Source organism: Pholis gunnellus, assembly GCF_910591455.1.
Source record: "Pholis gunnellus genome assembly, chromosome: 15".
Lineage (NCBI taxonomy): Eukaryota > Metazoa > Chordata > Actinopteri > Perciformes > Pholidae > Pholis > Pholis gunnellus.
Genome location: NC_136542.1, coordinates 5,238,651 through 5,263,832, shown reverse-complemented (window position 1 = coordinate 5,263,832; position 25,182 = coordinate 5,238,651). Strand labels below are relative to the sequence as shown.

General features: G+C 42.7%; 2 protein-coding genes across 4 annotated transcripts in view; both read left to right on the top strand.

Annotated features, from left to right (window-relative positions):
* The first annotated feature begins 148 nt into the window (after positions 1-148).
* On the top strand, positions 149-3,465 carry rab32b (RAB32b, member RAS oncogene family). The gene is made up of 3 exons (XM_079174753.1): positions 149-388; positions 1,197-1,474; positions 1,796-3,465. The coding sequence occupies exons 1-3, from the start codon at positions 175-177 to the stop codon at positions 1,958-1,960; spliced, it is 657 nt and encodes a 218-aa protein (XP_079030879.1). The 5' UTR covers positions 149-174; the 3' UTR covers positions 1,961-3,465.
* Positions 3,466-7,399: 3,934 nt separating this feature from the next.
* The window catches only part of stxbp5b (syntaxin binding protein 5b (tomosyn)), a 28,079-nt gene continuing 10,296 nt past the window's right edge, over positions 7,400-25,182 (top strand). For 2 of the 3 annotated variants that reach the window (XM_079175082.1, XM_079175081.1), the window contains exons 1-18: positions 7,400-7,870; positions 9,172-9,269; positions 13,066-13,147; positions 14,051-14,151; positions 15,235-15,369; positions 17,201-17,264; positions 17,830-17,913; positions 18,787-18,910; positions 19,131-19,209; positions 20,447-20,601; positions 20,716-20,788; positions 21,030-21,177; positions 21,336-21,403; positions 21,529-21,569; positions 22,980-23,200; positions 23,450-23,634; positions 23,956-24,081; positions 24,327-24,478. In XM_079175082.1, coding sequence (XP_079031208.1) covers positions 7,727-7,870; positions 9,172-9,269; positions 13,066-13,147; positions 14,051-14,151; positions 15,235-15,369; positions 17,201-17,264; positions 17,830-17,913; positions 18,787-18,910; positions 19,131-19,209; positions 20,447-20,601; positions 20,716-20,788; positions 21,030-21,177; positions 21,336-21,403; positions 21,529-21,569; positions 22,980-23,200; positions 23,450-23,634; positions 23,956-24,081; positions 24,327-24,478 — 2,080 coding nt within the window. In that variant the 5' untranslated portion in view covers positions 7,400-7,726. Of the gene's footprint in view, positions 7,871-9,171; positions 9,516-13,065; positions 13,148-14,050; positions 14,152-15,234; positions 15,370-17,200; positions 17,265-17,829; positions 17,914-18,786; positions 18,911-19,130; positions 19,210-20,446; positions 20,602-20,715; positions 20,789-21,029; positions 21,178-21,335; positions 21,404-21,528; positions 21,570-22,979; positions 23,201-23,449; positions 23,635-23,955; positions 24,082-24,326; positions 24,479-25,182 lie in introns of all 3 variants that reach the window. The other variant, XM_079175083.1, reaches the window with a different exon arrangement.

Genomic DNA, 25,182 nt, shown 5'->3' with positions numbered 1-25,182 from the left:
AAGAATTTCAATAAGTAATCGTATGAGGAACGGGTTGAGACATCTGCACTAAATGCAGATTGTTTAAAACCTTTGTACTTATGGGCTTGTGAAGTTGAACGTGAAGCAGATCAAGTTTTACGATGGTTTAGGAAACGGACTACTTTAACTGTCTCCGTGCAGGTCGACCACAACATGGCAGGAAGTTCAGTAGCATTTTGTACGGACAAGCTGTTTAAAGTTTTAGTCATTGGGGATGTAGGCGTTGGGAAGAGCAGCATTATCTTGCGTTATGTTAACAAACGCTTTCATGAAACATACAAAGCATCCATTGGAGTTGACTTTGCTCTGAAGACTGTTGAATGGGATGCCAAGACTGTGGTGAGACTGCAGTTTTGGGATATTGGAGGTGAGTGTGTCAATATTCTAAAGTATGTTACAGTTGTTTGACCTGTAAAGCTAAAATGTAGCATAATAATAGACCTGATGACAATGACGGAGCCCTAAAATGTGCAATTTCTGTGAAAACTATTTTTAAATCTGCAGTAACTAAAGCTAAAAACAAAGATACTTGCACTCAGGCTAATGCTAACTAGCTAATCAGGGCAGAAGCAACTACCGTCACAGCTTTCGACTGTTGGAATACATGTGAATTGGTGGTTACTTTAAATCACATATTTTAAGCTATTGATTTGTAAATTAATGTTTTGTATCGATTTCAAGAATATTGGTTGTAGAGTGACAGCTGAGAGAGATATTCAATCCCTAAATTCTACTGTAAATAATCACAAAAAAATAAATCATATGAACACATTATTTTGGTAAATAATACCCAATAAAGGCATTTTTAGGTAAACAACTGCCAGCCAGTCTATATTATTGTCTAAATGACCTTCACAAAAATCCAGTATAGTTCCAATCTGCAAAATTACGTTTTTTACGCAATGTTTTCTCAAATCTAAAATGATTGTCGTTAGTCGCTTACTTTTTATTTTTAAGGTTTAGGCTACAGTCCAATTGTATATGATAATTCAAATCACACATGATAAATAAGCAGTAGGATTACCCACCGTGTACCTGGGCCAACTAAAAATAACAACAACATCAAGTCTTTTGCCAAATAAGAAAAATGAATTCATCTTTGCTGTTGGAGTCAGAATTGAGCACAAGCTGTGCTGAAGCATAAATCACACTGATTTATTCCCTCTTCCCTCAAGGCCAGGAGAGGTTTAGGAAGATGTCCAGAGTGTACTACAAAGGGGCAATGGGAGCACTAGTGGTCTTTGACATTACAAACAGCTCCACCTTGGAGGCCGCCTCAGAGTGGAAGCGGGACCTGGATAGCAAAGTCTGTCTCGACAGCGGACGTCCAGTCCCTGCCGTCCTGCTGGCCAACAAATGTGACATGACGGGAAGGGACAGAGACCTGGTCTCCTCTCTGGAGAGCTTCTGTAAAGACAACTGCTTCATGGGCTGGTTTGAGAGCTCTGCAAAGGTGTGTGCTGTATTTCAGTTATTATGGGAGAAGATAATTCGCCTAAATTGGCAATAAGGGATATGAGCCATTTCTCAAAAGCCATTATTGGCATTCGAGTAAAGCCTACTTTGCCTCCCAATTAGAATTGCATGAAGTTACACTACACTGTATGTGTGAAATGAACTTTAACACTGCAGCTCTATAGCCTGCTCATAAAACACGTTCAAATATTAACACGCAGGAACAACTTGCAGCCATGGTTTGAACAGCGAGCCAAACACTTAACTCAACGGATGCATACACAATGTTCTAAATCATATTCCCCCTCACCGTTTATAGGACAATATAAATATTGATGAGGCAGGTGCCTTCCTTGTCAAACAAATGATGCTCTGCGACACCGACCTGTTCAGTGAAGAGCACCGCTGGGACGGGATCAAAGTGAGTCAGGCTCCCGGGGAGAGTCAGAGCCAGTCATTGTGCTGCTGGAGACCACCGCTCTGAGGCAGCGAGCCAAACAACGGCAGCTACTGGATTAAACGCTCTAACGGGAACCTGTTTTTGATACCATGTCATGAATCCACATAGGAGCTACTTCCGACCTGTGTCCATATAGTCAGTAACTTTAAATGCATATTTGTGCCCTGCCAGGTTTCTGTGTGCAGTGTGTGGGCTGCCTCATAAACACCTCTGTGGGGACACTTGAGCTCATTTCTCTGATAATCCACTGATACCGTCAGGCTAATAAAGAGATCAGCATGACACACAATCCTGCTGGGAGAAGTCTGTGACACTCATCGAGCAGCCCAGACTTGATGATGATTGACCTACTTTAATGAGTGGCCAGAAACTGTGAAACGGTCACAACTGCCATTTTCCCAAAGGACAAAACACAACAAGAGAGGGAGAGAAAATGTCTGAAAACATGTTTTTGAAGCTGTTACACATTCCTCGTTAAATGTAAACCTTATTCAATCTCTGCTCCGAGTGTTACTTGTCTGTTATGCAACCCAGGCATGTAATTATCTGTTAATCACTTCACAGTGAGATGAGCTAAGACCCATGCATAAGCATCGCAGCCCGGGCTTGATATGGCCAGTAGCAGAGAAGAGCCATCAGCGTGACCTGATTTTGGTGGAGGGAAGGAAATATGCTACATACCGCCCAGAGAGCTGGAGGGAGCAGAGCACTTATGCTCTTTCTAATCGTAAATCGACAACAAATTGTCATTTTTTTTTTCTATAATAGGAAGCCAAGCATGACATGACCACATTTTCAGATTGATTTATTTGTAAGTTATAGATTTGTTGAGGCAGAGAGAAACAGCAAACATAAGACATTCTCAGATGGAGCATCAGGCACTTAAGTGTTTGCATCCTTTATTAAAATAAAAGTATCAGAACAGCAATATAAACACATACACAACTATTTGACTTACATAAAACTGCAGTATTGCACACGAGGTGTTCTCATTATGGGTAGTTTAATCACTAACAATGTATAATATATTTTAAGTTCTTACGTGCATAGCGGCACGCAGGGTTTTCGGAATAATGAGCTTGTTAGGGGGCTTCATGCTCCCCCAACATTGTTTTGATTTACTTGATGTAAATATTTGCATTTCAAGAGGTTTGGGGCGCAAAAATTGTCTGAACAATAGTTTTAAAACCATATCAGTGGGCAGTAGCATAAATGATCTGTCAAGCAGTAAAACATAAGAATCAGGTTGAATGTCACATTAAACTACAACGTGAAAATACAGAGGAGACTAAAATGATCACCCAAAATACGCTAATGAATGCTGTCAGTGTTTGATTTAAGTGTTAAATGCAGAGTCACCCTACTGTTCTCTCTAATCCTCTGTATTCACTGCCTGTCCCTTTCCCTGTGCCTCCTCACTGCTCTCTCCAATCATCCTGTATTAATAATAATTTACTGAAGTGATGTAACCTTCTTTATTTCATGTTGTATTGGAGTTTACATAATATAGATACATGTTCTGTCTTGAACGACAGAAATGTAACTAAATGTGTGTTTTGCAGTGATATATTTATACAACAATGCTATATTATTACGCTACAATCATGCTTGGTGTTTGTTGTTGAATTGAGCTGATAGGTTCCACTGTACCTTTCTGTGGTAATGCCATAGTTTGAATTGGATCAGGTGAGTTTTCATTTGTGTTAAATAGCACGGGGACATAATGCTGCTGGTATCCAGACACAGTGAGCAGTACTTGCTCTTCCTCGCTCATCTCCATCACCTTCTCTCTTTCTTTTCCTCTCAGTCTCCTCATCTTGTCCCCTATTCCTTCTTTCCCCGAAAGCTGAGCTTCAGGCGTTTCATTTATTGTCTGTCTCGGTGAAGTACGTAAACACATGAAGGCTAAATAAGGGTGAAAGTGAAAGCTGTTTAATGTTGCGCAACCACACAGAAGCTATTGGTCAGGTGATGTTTGTCTGGAGATGAAGGACGTTGACCTACAAGTAGTCCATAAAACTAGTATCTGAATCACGCGTTGCATGGATTCAGCTGCCTGTCAGGTTTCCTCAAGTTGTTTCATTTCATTTCACATCATCATCCACATCACATCACGTCACGACCCAAACTCTCTCACACACACACACACACACACACACACGGACACATGACGACAAACAGATGAGCAAATCAGTAATCTTGCAGTTGCACAATGTCTCTGTCCACATACATTTGGTAAGGCAGTGAACTATTCTCCACAGCACAGTGACTTGACCCTGAAGAGTGGAGTGCGGTCAGTTTTTCTTCCCACCAGTTCATTCGTCTTGTCTTTAATCCTGTTTCCCAGCAGAGGCTTTTGAACTTGTTGTACTTTGAATGAAGCAACATCGCCTGAATGTTTAAGTGGATCGATTGCAAAGGGAATTAATTCCCTCTTTGTGAGTCAGTGTTCACCAAATCTTCATTCTGAAATAATCGGATGCTTTTAATGCATTTATTTCAGTTGATATATTATAAGTCAGTGATATGATTAAGGGCATTGTCTTGCAGATATTTGGGGAGAGTGGAACCTTTGTGCTCACCGGGGTTATTTTTGCACACCAATCTGTTCTTTGCTGTCCTGTAGCTTTACTTTTCAGTGTCCTTGCTGTGCATCTAGGGATCTGTTCCACATCCTGCTGCTGGGTACCCAAACACAGTAGCTTTTGTCCAAATCCAGGCTGTCCAGGTACGTCGTCAATTGCATGTTTTTATTTAACCTTGCAATAGTCTATGTTTAAAAAACCCTTTATGCTGTGTTACAGCAGCATTTATTTGCTGATCAAGTGTGATACAGCATAGAAGCCAGGAAGGAAGTTTACCTTGTGTGGCAATTGTGCTCGAGGAGGGAAGAAGTTAGACAAAACTGCTAATTATGGAGTTATGTCCCAGATACCGGAGACCTAAATTCAGGAGTCAAACAGGGATGATGGCCCCAATACTGTTTCACATCGGACACAAAAGCTCGACCTCTTAACTTGTTGTTTATGAATATGAATGGGAGTCACACTCACTGCGTCAGATCCCATCACGTGTGCATTATTGATATTGCCCTATTTTATCTTGCCCTCCAGTGAGCATTTTCGCTGGCAGCTTCCTTCATATATTCATGATTGCATGAAAATTTCACTTTAGTCAAACTTGTGAATAGGTTGATAAAGTGTATGTATCCCTGCTGTGCCTCCGTCAGACTCTTATTGTGTCTTGACTGGCCTATTTTATGATGGCCTATGTTATTAATTAAGATGAACTGTCTGTGGAAAGCAGACTGCTATTTCAATGCACAGATATTCTGTACGTTAAACGCACCTCTTGCAGGATAATGTCAAATTCTTAGTGTGTGCAAAAATGCCAGAATGTGAACGAAACTATCTGTTGAAACCAGATCAAATCCTGTAGCACCAAGGCGACCAATCAGGGGCAGAAATCCATATGTTGCTGTCCATGGTGCTGAATGTTCAGTATAAGAAGAGCCCTCCACCAAAGCAAAAAAATAATTTGCTTAATAAGAATGCTGGTAGACTCCGCCATCTAGTGTACAAAACATGTATGTGCAAGACACGTGTTAAAGTGCTTCAGAAAAGCTTTATGGTGCAACTGTTTGAAGACATTTATAACAGGAAATCCTCCAATATGTTTATTAGCAGTGGTGGAAGAAGAGCACACAGACCACTTTCGACTTTTCGGTTTGTATCTGGCCCGAGAACAGTCCAATATCTGAACAAGATTTTAAAAATGTACCATGTGAAATTTACATCAAATTGTATATTATATACAAATTGCAGGATGTTAAATTCCTCCAATTCCCTTAAACAATATTAAGGACATGAGCTTGGTGTACTGGAAGCTGAGGCTTTGGAACTTAAAAGTAACTACAAGATGTATGTAAAAAAAACAGTTTTGCTATAGATCAGTCAGTTTCATGACTATAAACACTTCTTTATACCGTTTAGGCCGACAGCAACATGTTAACTGAAGCAGGATACAGTGATCGGTTTATAAAGAGGGAAGAGTCTAAGGATTTTGTTTGTTTATTTTTTTCTTATAATCTTCAATCTATGTGGCGCAAAAACTCTCATTTGATTTAATGTAAATGACATGTTGTTTACTTCATTATGAAACACTTTGGGGAATAAGCACGTAGCGGACTATCTTACATCTCGTCCACATGTCTGTTTCAGATGTTTTTATTCAAAGAGTGCTTCCTGACAATGTGCCATCTAAATTCAGTAAAAAATAAAATCAGGAAATAAATCTCAGCCAATAAAAAAGACGTGGCTCTTAAACGACAGATCATGATGGTGATCATTTAACCAGGTTTTCTGGTGTTCATCAAACGAGATTTTCTAGTTTTCTAATTCTCTGAGGAGGTAAACTAACCTGGTTTTTCCTCCTTGGGGAACAAGAGGAAGTAGCCTATTTTCCATGCACACACAATAGATAGGATCGTTAATTGGGACCTTTACCGCTTACAAAAGGATATCAAATGTCCGTGGGAAAGATCTTCATTGAAGAAGAGGATTATGCACAAGAACACGTAAATGCAGAATTTTAGTGCTTCCAAACACCAACTTCGGCATGTTTTTATAACTGCCCCTACATTATGATGTGATAGTGTTTAGACTTTAAGGCTCAGATAGCTGTCACGAGGTTCAGCTTCTCTTTCTTTCTCAGCCCAAAGGCATTCATGTTGCTTCGGACCCATCAGCCAGCAGGGGGCCACAAAACTCACTGAAAATATGAACTTTAGCTTCCATAATTCAAATGTTTATCAAATGGATTTTACTACAGTATTCATAGTAACAACATTGTGTTGTTTGTAGTAAAAGATTTGAGGAAATTTGGTTGCTAAAACAAAATCACTTATAATATGACATGGTTATATTACTACGAAAATTACACAATGTCCATTATTAATTATATTTATTTATTAATTTATTAGTAGGCTACAGCCACACTTTTGTTTTTGTTAGATGTGAGCAGGATGAATTAGGCCAATACATCAAAATAAACAAATGCAACTGTAAAAATAAACTTTTCCCTACATGACATAATGAACATTATTTCTTGTGCATGCATTGTTAAGGGTCAATATTGCATAACTTTGTAAATGTAATCTCATAATCTGTTTTTAGATTTACTTTGTAACATCTGCCTTTGGTACTACAGATGACAAAATAGCCTCTTGGCTTTAACTCTGGCGCATTTACAGCAATGTTTTTACTAATGTGTATCAAATGCACCAATAACAAACAATAAAAACAGCGTTTTAAAAAGGTTTCCTATCGAGGTCACAGAATGTGACAGGTCACAGAAAACAGTGTAACACCGGCTCCAGCATCCGGGTGACAGCAGAGCGCAGACTCAATCCCCGCTGCAGCTCACTGCGTTTCCGTAGCCGTAGTTTGTGAGCCCTGACCGGGGAAACAGCTCACGGAAACGATTGATCCCGATCGAATAACGCGGAAAAAAGCTGGCGACATAAATGGCGGATTGACACTGATGTCGGAAAGGACTCGCTGAATCAATGCTCGTGACTCGGGTGCTTTTGGGAGATCTGCGCTGGCAGCAAACACCCTCCGTAACATGTGAGATGTATACAGAAAGATATTGACTGTGCGTAATATCGGCTAACTAGCTAGCAGCTCCTCACCCCCCCCCCCCCCCCCCCCCCAACACACTTCTCTATCCAATTTATGGTAGCGAGCTTGATCTGTTTTCTCAACCGTCTCGCGTCGGTACCGGAGTAAAATGAAGAAGTTTAACATTAGGAAGGTGCTGGACGGCTTGACAGCGGCTTCTTCTTCCTCCTCCGCAACTGCCCAGTCGGGCACTCTTAGGGAAAACGACGCTATCCAGGAGACTCTCCAGTCGGACCATTTCCAGCTTTGCAAGGTGGGTTTCTCTCTTAAGATACTAAAGTACAAGTGAAAAAAACCCGACCGAGGGGGTCGTTAACAGGGAATTCATCTTAAACATTGCCTGCCTTGCTCGGCCGTGTCCCACGGTTGCATGTACCCAGGATGTCTCTCACAGCACCATGGCTGTTTGCGTTGCACTGAATCGTCGCCTCAAGTCACTGGTTTTAAGTTAGCTATAGCTAACCCGATTAGCTCTCTGCAGTTTGTCCAAGAAGGGAAGAGCATTTTGAGTTAAAAGGATAGGTGCACATTTCTTTTAAATGTGATTTTAATACCACCACTCTCGTGCCCTGGTGTGCTCTCTGCAGTAATAACTGCTGTCCCCTCTGGCTGTGCAGAGAGAGCCTCCCTCCTAAGATGATTAAGAGATGGAGGACACAATACACACTGTCCTGTGTACAATGCATTTAGTTCAGCTCAAGCTAATAGGAGCTCAGTCCGAGTGTGTCAAGTTAAATGCATTCGATTTGAGTCTTTTTTGCAACATTTCCTCTTTGTGTTTTCTCGGACAGTGGAGCTAAAAAGACAGTAACTTTGGTAGATACCTTGACCTGCCTGTTCGTTCAGCTAAAGTCTGCACAGGGCTGACTTTTTAAAAATAGGAAACCTATGCTTTAAATCCCAGCCTCACTGGTCAACACACACCATTTTAGAAATACAACTGGTTTACTAATCGAAGCCCGGTAGGTGTGGTTGGAAAGGTTTGTACCTGCGTTAGATAAATGTGTCTGAACAGCTTTGGAGCGCTGGCCCACCAGCCCCTGCCTCAGCTGGGAGCAGAACAGGTCAGGTCCCCAGGTTAACCTGTTACATAACACTGCTGCAAGCCGCACAGAGCTTATGGATGGACACGGGCAAGGCTTTTTCCAAGCTGAAACAATTGAGTTATAGATGCCTGATGATGATATCATTTTGGTGGCTGGGGGGACTGCAACATCCTGGCAATGAAGTGCACTCCGAGGCTGAAAATGTGAGCCGTGGGACGGATAAAATGAATTTATTACTGATGTTTTAGTGGATTGAGTTTGCACACATGTCAAGCAGATATCAGGAAAAAAAAAATTCCACTCCCCATTTGCACTAATGTTTATGCTTTTTATCTAATTTATTTTGATAATGAGACTCATTTTCCACATTGATGGATTACATCTCTAGGAGATTATGATAATGTTTTTTTTTTTTTTTCTTGCTCTCTCAGTGAAGCCAGCTTGACTGTGTAGCAGATGATTGATTAGCTGACTGGAGGTCTAATATAAATTCTGCTCTTTCCTGCAGACTGTGCGTCATGGCTTCCCATATCAACCATCCTCGATGGCTTTTGACCCCGTGCAGAAAATCTTGGCCGTCGGGACCCAGACCGGAGCTTTGAGGCTGTATCCTTTCTTATTCTTTTTCATCACGGGAAAATGAAAATGACGAGACAAGGAAAGTAAAGCTTGGATGATTTCAGCGATTTTTCAACATTCTTCAGTCCCTCGTGCCCACACACACTCGTACAAACATAACACGCACACACACACACACCAGAGCCATGTCTTAACTTCCTGTCATCCTTTCAGCAAATGTCATACGATCAAGTCGCCTTTCAACATTCCACAAAGTCTGGGGAGTTCAAAACTGTAAGTGACCTGTCTTTGCCTCCTGTCATCCAACACAACAAAAATAAAAATCCGAGCAGCACAAAGAGGAGCAGCAGGGGCCTCGGAGGTAGACATTAGCTCGGATGTGTTTCTGTGCAGCCAGCAGCCTCCTTCTCCTGGAGCACCCGGGCTCATTAGTGGTATCTCTGCAGTAGCATGAGCAGCTCCTCCGCCATATGCCGAGGAGCCAACCTCATCAACTGTGCTGCCCAGTCTGTGCCAGAATGCCACTTCATATGTGCTGTAAACATCACTGGACTCACACACACACACTTACACACACACACAATCAAGCTGCTACAGTGCCGTATGACCCCTCGGGCAGTTGGGAGTCCGTTTTGTGTTTGTATTCAAGGATAAAAATATGTTTTTTATAGCTAACCGAGCAACTTCCATGAGTCACAGCAACCCAAAATAACTCTCCAGGATTACAGACTAGTCAAAACTGCATGTGGAAAGTCTGGCCATATCCATGTTACGCTGCTTACACCATGTCTTCAGGGTTGGCCTACTTGTGTGTAAACACAGGGTTTCCCTGCGCGCTGGTATCTTGCATGGGAGGCCCATCTGCTTTATTTTCATTAGAAGTGGCTCCGTCCTCGTCTTTTATCCGCTCTCCAGATTAAGAGAGCGTCGTGTTTGCAGGGTAACTCCCGGAGAACACACACTGCTTCCATGTTGTCCTAATGTGCAAGGTGGAGCTGATGGGATTACTGTCATTCAGGCAATAGGTCCATTTATCAAAAGACAGGCTGTATTGATCCGCCTCATTGCCCCCGGAGTTTGGAAACGCTGCCACAGCTCAGTAGACATAAGCTCAATGAGGTGTCGACAAGCAATAAATGTCTGCTTTTACAAGATCTGTCTCTACTACAGTGTTTTAATCAGTGTGCTACTGTAGTCAGTCCTCTGCTCCCTCTAATATATGTGCTCTTAAATTTTGGCCCCTGCTCCGTGTCTGTTGTGGGAGCCAAAGCAAAACAGCAATTAGTAGTTATTTGACCTACATGGGAGTCCAGTGGTGGCAGTAAATGTGTTTGAACTTTTAGAAATGAAAAGGGGAAAGTTTAAGGTTGTGCAAAATGGATCACGTTGCATTTGAGTTCATTAAGCTCTTGCAGCTGACGGGTCATGTGAAAAGTCAGAAGTTTGTTTTCCATCGCAGAAACACACCACTGGCCTGTAGCTTCCTCTTCCTTTGGCTTCAGCGAGGCTTTAACTTCAAGAACGGCTGCAGAGAGCAGCGTCTCTTCTTTTCATGATGTAAGATAACTTCCTGTCGCGATGACTATCGGTAGACTAAAGAAGAAAACCTGCTGATGCTGAAACGCTGGGGTTAACCATGTTGGCTTACCACACGGGGGAAGTATTGATGTTGAAATAGAGGGGGGGGGGGGGGCTTTAGTGTGTGATGTCTTAAACTCACAGCTACACGGTTGAGAGAGCAACATGTTCAATATCTATTTCTCTAATACAAAGAACTTAATTGCCAGTAAATAGTAATACAAATGGACAATAAATAATGCATGTGACACAATGTATTGCAGTTTGATTATCCTGCAAATTATTTTCTAGATTAATCGTTTGATCTGATATATTCAAAAAAGAAAAATGCCCAATCCAATTTCCACAAGTTCACAAGTAGACCAGTTGATGTTGCTTGTTTCGTCCAACCAACAATCCGAAACCCAAAGATATGGAGTTAACTATCAGTTTCAGCTCTAAAGGAATAATTTATAAAATTGCAAATTAGTTGAATCTCATCACATGACCAAACGATGATGACAGGAACTACTATTTGACCATGTGTTGCTCACAGCGAGATATTTAGTGACACGCGGAGCCCCAGTTGACTAGTGTGACTCAGCTTCTTGTGCTTGCACAATCCTAGAAGCACATGTTCTACTCATGACATCAAGTCATAAGTAGAACTGTAGTCTGAAACCGCCTCAGCTGACAGTTTGTATTTGTGGCCACATGATCCTGGTAAAGGTTTTGATCGTGGAGCGTAAAAAGGAAGTACCAACAGAATGCTCTTCTTGCCCACCACAGTGATAACATCTTAGTCATTTCCTGCTAGCCAAGAAAGTCGCTTGGCTCAGCAGCACCATTAACCTACATCCTACATCAGAATCAGGTCACACTGTAGTCACCTGTACATTCACATCCACCGATGAGTTCACGCACACAGCTCCAGTTATAATGCTGTGGAAGTGATTCTACTCGATGCCAGCAGTATGAATACACTACAGCGTTACATATTAACATTTCTCCTCTTCAGACTGTTGCTCTGTTCTCATTTATGCATGACCAGAGGCTATGAAACTGACTTAATGACTCCTCCGTTGTTGAACCTGTGGAGCCGTGATGTCCATTAATAATTCTGACAAATGTTGTACAGAACTTGCGGGGCCAGGAGCTAAAACTGGACGGAAAGGTCACGGGTGAATGTGAGTTCAGTTGCCAACAGCCTGCGACTGGCGCCGGCTTACAGTCTGAACGTCTGTGTTTGCCTCCGTTGCTTCTGCAGAAAGCGATGCCCACTGTTGAGAGCCATGTCCCGAAACGGCCTCCTGCAAACCCCGCCTTAGTTTGTTTAAGGCACCGAGGGATTGTTTGATCGCAGCTCGGTTAATCCTGTTCACACACATTATGCTGTGTCAGCTGGAAATGGACTCAGATAGTGAGCACAAACGGGTCCGTCTTCGGAGAGCGTCTCTCCGGCATGATCGCATTAGGAGTGCGAGAGAGACAGTGCACCCTTTTGTCTTATTGTAGGCCATTTCGCGTGCGTCGAGAGATTCTCTCTGTGATTAGATCTCGCGCTGCTTCCTCCTCCTTTTGTGCTCGTGTGCATGACTGGTGCAGATACTGCGTGCCTGAGAAAGTGATTACAGGCTGGTGGAAATAGACAAGCTTCTCCTCATTGCTGGGGCTGTGTGGTGAAAGTACTCTGAGGGTTTTCTTTGCAGGATACATTACCGTCCTGTGGCTACCTGCCGTTGCTCCTCTGTGGCTACACTCTCCCTTTTTGCCACGCATGCAATCATTGGTGGGGGGGGGGTTTCCTCTTTTAGCTCACACACGCACACAGTTTAAATTGAAGTCCCGACATCTACTGTTGCCTGGATTGCTGACCCAGCTGTTTTTGAATGGACAGATTTAGCAGGCAGGGATTCTCCGACATGAACGTAACAGTCCTATAGAGAGCGGTGGGAGTTAAGTTTATCAATGCTGTGGTCATGATGGCTGACGCATGTGCATAAATAAGGCAGACGGGGCCCACGGATTTGTATTTATAACTCGCTATTTTGAGGTTTCGTGGTGAATGAAAATGTCAACTTACATTTAGTTATGAGAACGAAGAGCTTGGGAACCTTTTTTATACTAAAAACACCTCCAGTAGGCTGGAAATGATTTTGTAAATGATCTGTAAATTCAAACACACATTGCTCAGTTTTACAGGGTTTTTCCCTCCTCACATTTCTGCTTCAACTGTCATGTTTTCCTTGACTGAGCTGACTTTTAGCTTTGGCCGGGCGGGTGTGGAGTGCTACTGTCAGCATGAGAGCGGTGCGGCTGTCATCCAGCTCCAGTTCCTGATCAACGAGGTCTGTTGTCATTCCCTGTTCCCTGTTCCCTTGTTTCCTTGTTTGCGTTTCTCTCCACCTTCTCCTCCTCGCTCCTCCACTACAAGTCTGTCTGCTGTCACGTATCTGTCTATCCTTGTTCTTAGTGGCAGGCTCCATAGACACTGGTGCTTATCCAATGTTTGCAGGCCATTAATGACCTGCGGTGTGAACTGTGCTTCCAATGAACACTTGATTACACAGGAATGTTAGTTTTGTGACCTGCGTGCCCATATAATGCCGGCATAGTTGTGTGCTCATGATGCAACCACATAAAACAGCAAGCACTCAACCACAAGATGTTTTGTACCTTTGGGACAGGTCATAAAAAGTTATAGTTTTGCGTATCATTCATATGGGGATGATATTCTACTCCGTCTCTCCTTCAAACCCAGTGAGGCTTTCAGGTTATCTCGGCTCCTAGACTGTCTCAATGCCATTAGGGACTGGATGGCAGACAGTTGTTTCCAGCTCAATGCTAATAAGACGGAGGTTCTGGTTAGAGTGTTGGTCCGCTCTCCTCCGCTGCCCACTTCAACCTGCGTAATCCAGGGGTAATATTTGACCAAGCCTTGTCGTTTGACCCTTCATGTTAAGCAGTTCTTGTTTTTTCCACCCAATAAATATTAATAAATGGAGAACTATAGTATCAACAGCTGAACTAGAGATGCTCATACATGCATTTATCTCTTATCACATTGATTATTGTAACGCACTTTTCTCCTCACTCGGTGTATCTGCTCTTAACCGTTTGCAGCCAATCCAGAATCCTGCCGCCAGATTACTCACTAGGACGAATAAATAAAATATAAATATACTTTTCTTACTTACTTACTTACTTCTGACAACCCCCCCCCCCCCCCTTGTTTGTGACCCTGCACACAGGGGGCGCTGGTGAGTGCCTTAGCTGATGACAGCATCCACCTGTGGAACCTGAGGCAAAAAGTCCCTGCAATCCTGCATTCCCTCAAGTTCAGCAGGGAGAGGTACAGTAACTTCTCTCTGCTCCTCCGTTTGCAGTGACGCTGTCACTCTGTGAGGCGTGACCACAATTTGGAAACAGTCTTCACACAGTTGGCCACATGCTTCTCTGTGCATATTATTCGCAGTGTCCGTTGCCATCAATGTTTTGAAAAATATTGCATCAGTTGTCGTCTTTTGGTTCCGTAAAATCTTTAACGAAACGGGCAAAGTGAGTTCACGAGGTCGAGCTCCAATAATGGCGCCTTCTAGCCAACGAGAATGTAGAATACACTACTGGGAATTTGATCTATGCATGGGGAAAATGTTCTACTCGTCTATCCATCGACCATCATTTTCAGGCCATTTTCTTTCTAAGGTTTATGATAAAAAAAAAAAGAATAAGAAGAAATCATGAACAAAAAAGGGTATATAAATGCCAGTATACAGACCAATAAATAGCAATATAAATGAATATAAAACTACTGTATGCGTCCAGCATCCCACTGCACACAAAGTTAGCATCTAGCTGCCGCTTTTTCAGGAGTTGGTAGAGACTGAAAGAGAGTTAAAATGACTTAAACTCACCAGGAGTCTCTAAATATGGCCTTAATTGAATAATTACGTTGCTCGTGTCATTTGCCGTAACAACTTTGTAAGCTGATGTAATATGTTTGTTTTTTATTGCCACCGTGTGGTTGACAAAATCAACTAATGTAGCTTAATTTGACTATTTAAGAACACATTTGTCATCCCCGTTTAGTAGAAAACAAATCCTATGAAATACCTCCTGAGAGATCACACTATCGATACAAACAGTCAAACACACTGATCGGTTAACGTCAGCCGGGTTCCTTTGACACTGTAAATGTGGTGCGTGACTGAATGTTTCTCTTCCTAGCGGTTGAGAAAAGACGGCATTGTGTACTCTGCTATTCCTCCTCACCGATCTATATATAGTCCGGCTTCATTAGTGTGACACAGAGCAAGGCCTTTGTAATTAAATCTTAGTCACTCGCTACTCCTTCCACTGGCAGCAGCGTGATTAGGGACTAGAGTCATGAGATAATCAAAAGCCTGGTTGTGATGGATCCTGATCTCCTTTGCAGAATCACATACTGCCACCTGCCCTTCCAGAGCAAATGGCTTTACATCGGCACAGAAAGAGGAAACATCCACATCGTCAACGTGGAGTCCTTCACTCTCTCAGGCTACGTCATCATGTGGAACAAAGCCATCGAACTGTGAGTCTGTATTGCACAACTGTCTTGTTTTTCCCCCCTCCCTCGCTTTCTGACCGTTTGCATATCTTCTCGGTGCACTGATGTGAGTTGACACTCGACCAGGAAACTCTGAAATGCAAAAGGAATGTGCTCGCAGATACAGTGTGTCCTGTTGGCGGAGAAAGCCGCAGCTCCGATCAGTGTGAGGGCGGACCGGGGGTGGTGATTGTGCCATGCCAGAACTTTGACTAGACTTCTGGAGGTGTTTGCTGCCCGACTTAACGAAACATCTGTGATAGGACGTGCCCACTTGATAACCCCAAGTGGCCTATACTGTGTGTCACCCACTCCCCCGTGTAAACACCCACTTTGAGGATCACAAGGAACCCTACATCACATCCTGTGCGTCGGTAAATGTTGTGCCGCATTTCCTGCGTGGTCCAGATATAACTTGGCAGGAGGTAGAATTTGATTTCGGTGGATAAAACCTGCGTCACCCCAACACACAGTGAGGCTTACTCGTTTTAGTGCCCGATTCTGTGCATGAAATAGCGCTGAAAACGAAAAGAAAGTTTCTCTTTCTAGGTAATTTTTGTAGCTCACCCACCAGTGAGCTAAGAAAATGAATTTGAGACAGTGACTGGCAGCTAAAATTGGAAGTAGAGTATAAAGGTGTGTGTGTGTGTGTGTGTGTTAAGCTTTTTTGTAAAATCTGATAAATTGGTGCTCTGATACTTTCAACTGCCAGATCTAAAACGGCAAAGTGTGCCATCAGCTCAGAGAAAAGTCTCCGATACGGACAGCGGAGACGGGAAATGATTTGTGTCTGTGTGACTGTGAAAATGATTTTGTGAAAACATCTGTTGGCTGTAGTGTGAAAGTCAAAACATAATATTTAATCATTTCCTTGTAGAAAAGTTGTCCGATCTCTGGTATTCATGTCTTTTCAACGCACCATAGACGGCCTGTCTTCTTAATCCTCATATTTAGTCCTGTAGTGGAGAAATTAGCCTTTTTAAGACTGTGAAACGTGCTGTACACACACATATATTCTGCTCATCATATCTTAAAACAGTCCTTTAGTGTATCATACGGTGATTACAGACCCTTCCGTTTTATTCACCGCCACATCTCTTGACTATATCGACTCATCATCAGCAGCAGCAATGAGATCATTAGCCGCTGGAGCCAGACCACATTCAGAGGCAGCGACACTTTCTTTAGGCCTCCACTCCCTCAGTGCCCCCCCCCCCCCCCCCCCCCTGCTCTGTTGCCATGGTGATGCTGTCTCCACACACTATAATCTCTGAGACCCTCATGTGACCCTCCTCTCTCTCTCTCTCTCTCTCCCTCGTATGTCACGTCTCTCCCTCTCTGGTCCACTGATGCACATTTTCATCGTATATTCTCGCTTATTTCAAAGATTCTGGCTTTTATTCTTTTGTTCCCTTTTGCATTTCTTCTCTAATTGCCTCCCTATATGTCTCTCCCTCTAAAAGCTGTATTATGTATATTAAGTGTATTATGTCACTCTGAATATTATATATATATATATATTGGGTGATGAATGATACTCGTATATGTCATTAAACACCCAATACACATCACTCCACATCTGTCGTACTGCTCCGTTGCTGCTGCTGTTGATGTTTCGCACACTTAAATGTATTTCTTATAGTTTTGTTGCTGAGATTCTGTACTTTTTGTTTTTTATCTCATTTGAAGCTGACGCAGCTGCGGTTCCGTTGTGCTTTCATAATTACGATTTAGTTCTTGATTGATTGATATTCTTGACCGTGCTCGCTCTCTCTGTGTCTTTATTGTTTCTCTTCTGTCCCTAAAACTTGCACAGATCCACCAAGACGCACCCGGGGCCTGTCGTGCACATCAGTGATAACCCCATGGATGAAGGAAAGGTACTGATCGTTGACCACCACATCGCCTGTGGAACAGAGATACATCTCTACCCTGAGACTTAAAGCTAAACTGCACCATTTATTGTTTGTTCCCCCCCCCCCCCCCCCCCCCGTGGATATCTGCTCCAGTGCAGACGACACAATGTCAATACGGCTTGTATAGCTACAATGGGGAATGATAGCGGAACATTTTCAGCTAATTAAAATGTCAATGCTAAACCTCAGGTTTTGGTGTCAAAATCGGGGAGAAAGGGTTTCTTTCGAGACTAATCCTTCACAGAAACTTTCCATAATGTTGCACAGACTAAATCCTGGCAGGAGAGATGCTGTGATCTCAACAGTCATTGTAGATTGTGGCCGTTACCATATGCATATCAACTACTGCATACTATCTGTGTGTTAGAAATGATCGGTGTAATGAAGTATTGTTAAAGATGACGCATGCTTTGATCATCTCACACACAGTGATGGTGCAGCCGTGTGACCTCCAGGCTGAGTTGCATGTGCAGAATGTGGTTTCACAGAAATCAGCTGAGCTCTGCTTCACTTCTCTCTCTTCTCGCAGCTCCTGATTGGATTCGAGTGTGGGATAGTGGTGTTGTGGGATTTGAAGTCCAAAAAAGCTGACTGCCGCTACAGTTATGATGAGGTAAGGCATTTTTTAAATGTTTCCTCTTTTTCTCACTGTTGTCCCTGCAACATGTCTGGTCTTGTTATGTTTTCCATAATCTATCATTTCTATCTCAAGTATTTTCTCATGAAACCTGAAATAGCTGCTCATTGAGCCCTTTTGAGATGTTGTCTCAAGTTCCTTTTGTGTTTTCAAGAAGCATTACCTCAAAGCATCAAACGTGCTTTAGCACTTTAAAGGCTTACTTTGCAGGTATTGTTGCTTACCGTTTGTTAAAACAACATCCAAAGTTGACCCCTCCTCCCTCCGGCTTAGCGACACCAGGATCGCACGCCCACTGACCGTGGTTGCCGGAATACAGCCAAAGTGTGGCATCACATGTGGCAGTGAACGTGAAAGCCAACCCCCGGATTCACTCTCGTTTTAGAAAGCCGTTTGTCCGCTTGGCATGCTGCCAACGTCCCGAGCACTGTAAAATAATAAGGAAAATATACAGATACAGAACACTTTTAGTGGGTCCTAAGGGATAACTGAGAGGGAATACTTTTGTATGAGTCTTTACATTTTGGGGGTGAAAACTCTACCTATTAAAGGATACATCTGGTCATTTTTGACGTTTTTTTCCAATTGTCATCCCGTGAATCAAAACCCATGAAAAGACACACACTTTACTATTTTCTTTTTTTTAAAAGTTGAAAGTACAAATGCATAATCCGGACGGGCGTGGAGTTGAGACACCGACTAGCGTACTGTTTGTTTTGATCTTGTCGTGGGATTAGTTCATAATAAGAAAAGCCGCCTTATGCTTTGAATAGGTTGCACACAGCGCCTCTACGGATAAAAGGTGCCTGAACTTTACTTATCCCGACGTGCCGCTGCGTGTCTTTTCAGGCGATCCACTCAGTAGCCTGGCACCATGAGGGCAAACAGTTCGTCTGCAGCCACTCTGATGGCACGCTGACCACATGGAATATACGAATCCCAGCCAAGTCTGCACAGATCATCACACCACATGGTAAGAGCTGTTGTGTATATACACACTTGTGTTGTTTATATGTTACCCACAGACGTATTTAATAGAAGCCACCTATGTCTTTAATGCATATTGTAGCGTGTGACTTGCACGAGAAGCAGATGGATGAGGAATGATGTCCGTGTGTGTGTGTGTGTGTGCAGGAGCATCATGTGCATTATGTGTGTTGTAATTCTGCAAAATACACTTCGACCCCCACTAGGAAAGCAGCCTAAGGATGGAAAAAAGCCAGAACCATGCAAGCCTATCCTGAAGGTGGAGTACAAAACAACAAGGGCTGGGTAAGTGTGACGGTAGCAAATCCACACCCATCCTGTGTCTTAACCGGCCGGAGTTTGAATCCATATCCTGCACTGAAAGTGGCCTTTCCTGTTATTCTATCACAACAGGCCGGTCATGTTGACCGTATCCTACTGCTGCTGGAAACTGGGTGGAAAGCTGGGAAGGCTCTGTCTAATTATTTTCATGTTCTCACCGGCTTTTGTGTTGTTGTGATCATTAAATAAATCATGACAAATGATGAGCTTGTTCCATTCAGGTCACATGTTAATTGTGTTGTGATTATCATCATTATGTGAAGGTCACCAAGTACAAAGACAAAACTTTTCTGTAAAACATGTCCTGAAACATTACCTCATTCACTGAAGCTAATCTAATTATCCCCTACCTTTTTTTTTCTTTTCTTTTTTTTAAGGACAGGGATTAATATAGTTGTCATTAAAATGTTAAAGTCGGCTCCTCCCATCGTTGATGCTCTTGAAATGGGGGCAAAGCATCTCAAGAGAAATAGGGACGAGTATCGTTAGGATCTTATCGATACTCTTATCGGTTCTTTTTCATTCCCACATGATTGCTTTTTAATATATTATTTAAAAATAATTAATTGAGAACATAATTAGAATTAATTAATATTTTAAATATAACTACGTTCTAGAGCAGCAACAGCAAAGTCACTAAGCTACACAGACTGCCTACGGACAGCTTTTGTTTCAGCAGCTCGTGCACTGTGCTTGTTTAACACAGTCGTGGGTGTACGAGAGACTGCAGACGGGGGAAGATTGAAATATCACTTTTCTACATGTTTACATGTTAATGCTTTGTTGAAGAGGTGTATCGATAGGTTATTGGCTTTTTACCTCCGATTGTCTTATTGCGCTTTCAGTGACGTATGTTGTCGGAGGAGCCCCGACACACATTGAGCAGAGGAGATTCTGCAGCGTGATAGTAAATTACACCGAAACGTTAAAAAAGAACCGGTAATGTCGGAGCTCATCAACACTGGGGTCGTTAATAATTTCGCCCCGGGGCCCGTTTAACACCGGGCTTCAGTACTAATCCCTACAGTGAAAGCACAACAGTAAAGTGTCCCAGACAGATTGGACCAACAAACAAAAATGTTATTGAATAAACAATTAAAGTGTGTGTGTGTGTGTGTGTGTGTGTGTGTGTGTGTGTGTGTGTGTGTGTGTGTGTGTGTGTGTGTGTGTGTGTGTGTGTGTGTGTTTTTCCTGAACTCAGGGACCCGTTCATGGTGCTGTCTGGAGGTCTGTCTTACGATACAGTGGGGAGGAGAGCCTGTCTGACTGTGATGCATGGAAAGAGCACTACCGTCCTGGAGATGGACTACCCCATCGTAGATTTTCTAACGCTGTGTGAAACTCCATATCCTAATGGTGAGCTGCGGCACTGCACTCTGCCCGGGTTCTGTTCTTCCCTCTCAGAATCTGGAGTAGCTCCCTGAAATGACGTTGTTGTTAATTTTGTGCTGTTTTGGGTTCTTTTGCCAGACTTTCAGGAGCCTTATGCTGTGCTGGTCCTCCTCGAGAAGGATTTAGTTTTAATAGACCTCGGACAGATCGGGTAATTATTCAGCTTTCTATATATAGTTTAGTTAAAGTATTGGGTATTGTAGATCAACCACATTATATATAAAAAAAAAAATAGTCCTTTCATGGGACATTTAAACTGGTCGGAGTATTCAACAGCATTGATCGGCAGCAAGCTAGTTGTCATTTGCGTCTCAAGTTGATAGACGAGCGCAGTTATTAAGAAGATGGAGTTTAGTTTTCAAATCTAACTTAATGACACGTTGTCTTGACAGGTACCCGATATTTGAGAATCCATATCCTCTGACTATCCACGAGTCACCAGTGACCTGCTGTGAATACTTTGTTGACTGCCCTGCCGAACTTATTCCTGCACTTTACTCTGTCGGCAGCCGGCAGAAGAGACAAGGTTACAGCAAGAAGGTGAATTACTCCTCCGTGTAATCTGTGTTTTTAAATGCATTGGAATTGATTTTGGAGACGCGTGTGTATATATGCTCTCAACCTCGTAACACAACTAGAAGAAGCCTGCAAACTAAATGCAGCATGTTTTTGTTTATTTCTTTATTTTCATTTTACAGGAATGGCCCATTAGTGGAGGAAACTGGGGCCAAGGCACTCAGAGTTACCCAGAGATTATAATCACTGGGTTAGTAACTAATTATGAATGAAAGCATTAATTGATTTGTTGTTTTGATTCACATGCAAACGTGCCATTGTTACAGTGGACAAATTGTATAATATTATTTTTCTGTTTTTCTTTTATGTTTTCAGACATGCTGATGGGTCGATCAAATTTTGGGATGCTTCTGCATGTGAGTAGTTTTTATTTGTTTTATTCCATTCAGTTGTGTATAACAGAGCTGCCTCTGTAATGTGAACAATACCGACTCATTGTTTTGTAAGTCTCAAGTCTTTGCACTCATTTTCCAAGTCAAGTGCCAAGTCGTAAACTTTGAGTTTTGACTCCTAAACAAGTCACGTTGTGCTCTTCACCAAATGTAATGCCATTTTAGCAACATACAATAATTATAATATATAATTAATGTATTCAATTTCCCAAAATCCTGATGCTTTCAAGAATTTGTATTCATTTGTTAAAACAAGTGCGACTGAGAGCTTAAACATAAAAGAGCAAATTGGGAGAATTGCTGGGAACGAATGGTGTTAAATAAATAAAATACTTTTTAATCTTTGGCCTTGGGGCAAGGTATCAAGTATTTTTAGGTCAAAAGTCAAAAGGGTCAACGTGAAGTCATAAGTCATTGGAGTTAAAGTGTCAAGTCATCAAATCTGTGACTCGAGTCCAAGTCATGTGAGTCGAGTCCACACCTCCGATGTATAATCCTTTTTGACGCAGGTTTGGTGCCGTCGAAGTCTACAGTTAAAAACGTACATTTGTACAATCAACACAATAACACATATCCATATCATCAAGTCAAATAAACAATTTTTACAAAACACTTGCCGCTGATGTTTGCATAGATGAAACCTTTACTAGCCAGTGCAATATACATCTAGATTCCTCGTTAGGTATTGTATGCAGATCAGATTTCTTATCTCTAAACGCTCTTATCTTGCAAGGTGACAAATTCATGCTGTGGGAAATTATTTAATTGTTATTAAGTTATGGTACTATTTTGAATACAATACACAGTTATAGTATATCGCAGTAATAATCAGGCCTCCTATCTAGACTTGTGGAAATGTTGGATTTGCAGGTAAAATGGCCCTTTTATGCACCTCCATTCAAAGTTAGTAAAAAAGGAAAGTATCATGTTATGCAGCAATATTTTGGCAGCAATTTTAGGAGAGAACGTGTCTATTGTTGCTGTTGTATTTGATATCGTTAACCTGCTTCTGTGACTTAAGTCATTCCTCCCTCGTAGATATGAATACTAGCTTTACGTGGTCATCAACATTTAGAGGGACACAGTGACAGAGTTGTGCTGACATTCAGGTTGAGACACAATAGATCAAGCTTACTATTGCCACCGCCATAGCGAGCTCTGGAGCAGCTCGCTATGCTCATTGAGCATGTGTAAACACAACAGTGTCCTCTGCATAAATAAACAAGTTCTCTCCATGACACTGTTTTTAAAATCTTTTTATGCACAATTCACAAGAACGAATCCAGGTGGCTCTGCCAGTGTGTGCTATTGAGCTCATGTACTCGTGTACATCACCGTACCTGTCTTAACGCCCTTTTTGCACTCTTCTCAAAGTGATGCTTCAAGTGCTGTACAAGCTGAAGACTGCCAAGGTTTTTGAGAAGGCTCGCAGTAAGGAGGAGAAGGCCAATACAGAGATAGTCGAGGAGGACCCGTTTGCCATCCAGACCTTGTCCTGGTGCCCCGAGAGCAGGATGCTCTGCGTGGCCGGGGTGTCTGCCCACGTTATCATCTATCGCTTCAGCAAACAAGAAGTCACCACTGAAGTTGTGCAGGTGGGTAAACAATCAGCCAGAAATGTGCAGGATTGTAGTTTTGCACAAGTATGAATCATTGTTTAGATCTTAAAACTGTTCTCAATTTGTTATAGTTTGATTTATGTTCAGGGCATGACAGGTTTGGGAAAAGATGGTTCTGGCATAATTTCATCCAAGGCCAGAAGAAATGCGTGTATTTTTAAAAGATGAACGTCAAAAACTTCCAAAAAACGAGCCTTTTTGTGACCTATTCTCTCTCGTGTTTAGCTTTTGGAGGTGCGGATGCAGTGTGAGTTTACCGACGGGGACTCCCCTGATCCAGGAGGGGAGCAGACCCCCACCCTGCCCACCCCGGGATCTTCCTCCAGCCCTCAGGAGAGTGAGCCTCCCACTCAGCCCTCCACAGGCAGCAACTCCTCCGACGGGCCCAGGGACAATATACCATGCCTGCAGTACGCACAATTACGCTTTCTTGTTCTGTTTTGCAAAAAAAGGTTGAACTGGGTTGAAGCAGGTTGTCACTGAACAGACCAATTTAAGTGAGTGATGTAGTCCATCCATTCACTCCTTCCAGCCAGCTGCTCAATCAGTACACCAGGGGGGAAATAATCCTCTTTTATAAAAATGTTAAAAAATGAGGAACATGTTTTGACAGTAAAACGGCGGAAGGGGGAATAACAATAATAAAAAATGATGATATTGTCAGTGCGGCTTACCTGAAGGGTGATAATTCATTCCGGTGTAAAGTGCAGCCTGCTGTGTGTTTGATGCAGGGTGCGGAGCTCCCCGCTGAAGCAGTCTCCGGGCTACCAGGTGGAGCTGGTGATCCAGCTGGTGTGGGTGAGCGGGGAGCCTCCTCAGCCGATCACCAGCCTGGCTATCAACTCCTCCTACGGCCTGTAAGTCTACGCCGCCAGGACACTTGTTATTTTGACACGAGATCACGTCATTCTATGCCTACATTTGTCCTGATAGTGGGTGGTTATCCATCTCCTGTATTTGTTCATCCTGTCACACACGGCAGTGACCATTTTATATAGTGCAACTGTAAATAAAGATGGCCTGTATCATAGCTAGGAGGTCAGGGCCAAAACTGCATCTGAATCCTAATTCCACCGTGTCCCTCGTCCCTCCTGTGCTTCAGCGTGGTGTTTGGAAACAGTAACGGTCTGGCTGTGGTCGACTACCTCCAGAAAACTCTGCTCCTCAACATGGGCACGTCGGAGCTGTACAGCCCGTCTGACCCCTACCAGAGGCAGCCTCGCTCCCCGCGCAAAGTGCGACAGCCCTCTGGAGGTGAGCTGCACTCCCAACGTCTTGTTTTTTCCTGTTGGTCGCTCTTCGTAGATAAGGCAGCCCTGACTAACGTGATTAACCCTGGAATACATGCCGTGTCTATTTGTTACTCGCCCTGCATTTCTTTTGCTGAAGCAGTCTTAACATTCAGCTGAACGGCTCTTGCTCAGGCTGTTAGAGGCGGGTTAGTGAGGCGGGGCTGACTCTTGGCAGCAGCCTTGACTCGAGCACCATGAGCACCATGCCCCCTGCAGTAGCTCCTGTCCCTCAACAGGGGGCATCACTGACAGATTCTCCATCTGTTCAGTTGGACAGACCACAGACGGTGAATGCTGCAGTAGCGTTTTATATGATGAAACGATACATAGTTCATGTTTATTTGCTTGTTTCTGTCTTGACCTTTTTACTGTGTTTTTGTCATTCACTGTTTGAAGTCATTCTTTTCAGTCTCAGTGGCCTGGTGATAGATTCAGCACTCTTTTTTTTCTTTGGGTTTTCTACCATGAAAAACAAATTTGAATGCATGCAGACGGCAAGAATATTATCTGATATTAATAGTTTTACAGTTTCATTTCAAGTAGAAATCGAGCAGCAAGCCTCTGAGACTCTTTTCTTTTCTTTAACGCTTACGATGTCCTGTCATTTTTCTGTTTCACTGTTTTTACTGTTGGTCTCTTTCTGTGATTTGGTAAAGACATTCCAAC